Genomic DNA, 2,758 nt, shown 5'->3' with positions numbered 1-2,758 from the left:
CAGAGCCCTGGCGGTGGGTGGGGGGATGCAGGTCCCCCCCATGGTGTCCCCTGCGGTGGGGGTTGGTGTTGCTGGGTCAGGTCCCGCTGGCTCCATTGTCAGCCCGGTGCCGGCGGGGGGGACACAGCGGTTTTGGGGCCCCCCGGGAGTGCCGGGGGTGGGTGTGGAGCCCGGGAGCTGCCGAGTGTGGAGGGCGGAGAGGGGCAATACCGGAGCTGGGGGACCCCCGGCAGCCGGGAGGGGGGAGCATGGAGAGGGAGGAGCCCCGGGAACCTGAAACGGGGGGCCGCAGAGAAGGGGAAGCCTGGACAGTGGGGACTCCTGGAATCCCCGGGACAACAGAGTGGAGAACCTGGATAGGGGGAATGTCTGGGAACATGGCACCCAAAGGAGAGAGTTAGAGAAGGGACCCTTGGGACCCCCAGCACTCCCAGCATCCCGAAGTGGGACCTCCAGCATCCCAGACAGGGGAGACCCTCCAAAGCAAGAGGGGAGAGACCAGAGAGGGGAAACTTCTGTGAGAGTTTTTTTGGACTGAATCTTCATAGTTTGGAATATTTTTTAGCTGAATCTCAACTTTTTGCAGTTTGGGGGAGGTTCATCTCGCTCTTTCGGGGGGGGGTTGTTGCCTGAATCTGGGTGGTTTGGGTTTTTCTGGGCTGAATCTTGGTGTTTTGGAGGTTTTTATGGTCACAGGATGCCCGGTAAGTTCTAGAAATGGACTTGGGCAGGAGGAACCCCCAAGCCAATGCGCTCAGCCCTTGTTTTCTCCCCCAGCAGAATTTCTTCTTCCCAAAGCTTGGGCGGATGGAGGAGGAGGCTGCGAGGAAGAGGAAGATGCCACAGGCTCCCCAGGCAGGTGAGGAGGAAGTCAGTGGCCCTTTGGGCGGGTGTTGTGCTGGCTCTGGCAGCCCAGCATGGCCCCGGCTGCAGGACAACCCCGCTGCCGCCGCCGTCCTGCCGGGGCTGGAGTTGCGGGGATGTCCTTGGCCTTCCCTGTGGGCCGGAGGCAAATCCCCTCCCTGTCCTTCTTGCTTCCTGCCCCAGGCCCCGAGCTGAGGACGGAGAGCCCGGAGGACAAATCCCCCTGGCAGAGCCTGGTGGGAGAGGCCGTTTTGAAGGGCTCCACGGTGCAGGAAGGCAGCGGGGAGGAAAAGGGCTGGAGATCCCCCTGCAGGAGGGGCTCCAAAGCCAGCCCAGGGTGCTCTGAGGAGGAAAGACTCAACCTGTGCCAGGAAGGCGGCCGGAGCTTGAGGCAGAGCTGTGACCTGGTGGTCCCTGAGCAGCCTCCCAGCAGGGAGAAGGCCTTCAGGTGCTTGGAATGTGGGAAGAGCTTCAGGAAGAGCTCCAACCTCCTCACCCACCAGCGCATCCACACTGGGGAACGGCCATACCCATGTCAGGAATGTGGGAAGAGTTTCAGGGACAGCTCCACCTTTATCCGACACCAGCACATCCACACTGGGGAACGTCCCTACACATGTCGGGAATGTGGGAAGAGCTTCAGGTACAGCTCCAACCTCCTCACCCACCAGCGTATCCACACCAGAAAACGGCCTTACAAGTGCTTGGAATGTGGGAAGAGCTTCAACCTGAGCTCTGACCTCCTCACCCACCAGCACATCCACACTGGGGAATGTCCCTACTCATGTAGCAATTGTGGGAAGAGTTTCAGTAACAGCTCCTCCCTGATCAAACACCAGCGCATCCACACTGGGGAACGGCCATACCCATGTCAGGAATGTGGGAAGAGTTTCAGGGACAGCTCCACCTTGATCCGACACCAGCACATCCACACTGGGGCACGGCCCTACACGTGTCGGGAATGTGGGAAGAGCTTCAGGTACAGCTCCAACCTCCGCACCCACCAGGGCATCCACATCAGAAAACGGCCTTACAAGTGCTTGGAATGTGGGAAGAGGTTTCAGCGCAGCTCAACTCTTCTCAGGCATGAGCAGACACACACGGATGAGAGGCCCTTCCGCTGCACCGACTGCGGGAAGGACTTCAAGCAGAACGGCAACCTCATCAGACACCGGCGCATCCACACGGGGGAGAGGCCCTACAAGTGTGAGGAGTGTGGGAAGAGCTTCACTGACAGGTCTGGCTTGACCAAACACCAACGGACCCACCAGTAACTGAAGCCCTACCAGTGCCCCAACTGCAGGAAGAGCTTTGGCCGCTGCTTCCACCCCGAATGAAGCCCCTGATGGTGAGGCAACCCCTGGAGTCCAGTGACTGTCAGTCCATCCCTTTCGACCACAAAGGGCCAGTCCCCTTTCCCAGGGGCAGGTTCTTCCAACAGAACCCTTCTTGGGGGGTGTGTGGAGATTCCTGCCTTGGCTGGGGACCCCCCAAGGTCAGTCCTGGAGGTTGAGAGCAGAGATCTCCCCACAAGCATTGGTCTGGGGGAGTTCCATCCATCTCTAATTAAGAATTCTTGCTTTTGTGCTAGCTTGAGTAGAATTGCTTCAAGAATTGCTTTAGTGTAGAGCACTGTCCTATCTTATCCTGTATTCCTGGTAGTTTTAGTGTTTGTATTGTGCAGTAAATAATTGTGATGAAGATCTTTTGTCTGATCACTTGTAACCCTAAATAATTCCTTTCTATCAATAGATCTGCTTTGGCATCATTAAAACCTGGGGAACAAAAGTGGTTCAGTCACACCACTGTAATTCCTCTAAACCGAAAGTGTTGGCATAATGCAAGGCTGAGATTGGATCCAGCAGCCTCCAGCACTCCACAGTAAGTTGGGAGC

The 2,758-nt window shown here is 57.6% G+C and overlaps 1 protein-coding gene across 1 annotated transcript; it reads left to right on the top strand.

The window, feature by feature from the left end:
- Positions 1–1,304: 1,304 nt before the first annotated feature.
- Positions 1,305–2,212, top strand: LOC113980628 (zinc finger protein 154-like; the record flags this gene model as incomplete). The annotated part of the gene is made up of 2 exons (XM_027707846.1): positions 1,305–1,880; positions 1,965–2,212. Coding segments are annotated over 2 exons (750 nt in total), but the record flags the coding sequence as incomplete, so codon positions are not given.
- Between the last annotated feature and the right edge of the window lie 546 nt (positions 2,213–2,758).

The sequence above is a fragment of the Neopelma chrysocephalum genome, unplaced genomic scaffold, assembly GCF_003984885.1.
Source record: "Neopelma chrysocephalum unplaced genomic scaffold, ASM398488v2 Primary Assembly neopelma1_94852, whole genome shotgun sequence".
NCBI lineage: Eukaryota > Metazoa > Chordata > Aves > Passeriformes > Pipridae > Neopelma > Neopelma chrysocephalum.
The sequence above is the reverse complement of the archived record's forward strand: the minus strand, read 5'-3'. Positions and strand labels throughout refer to the sequence as shown.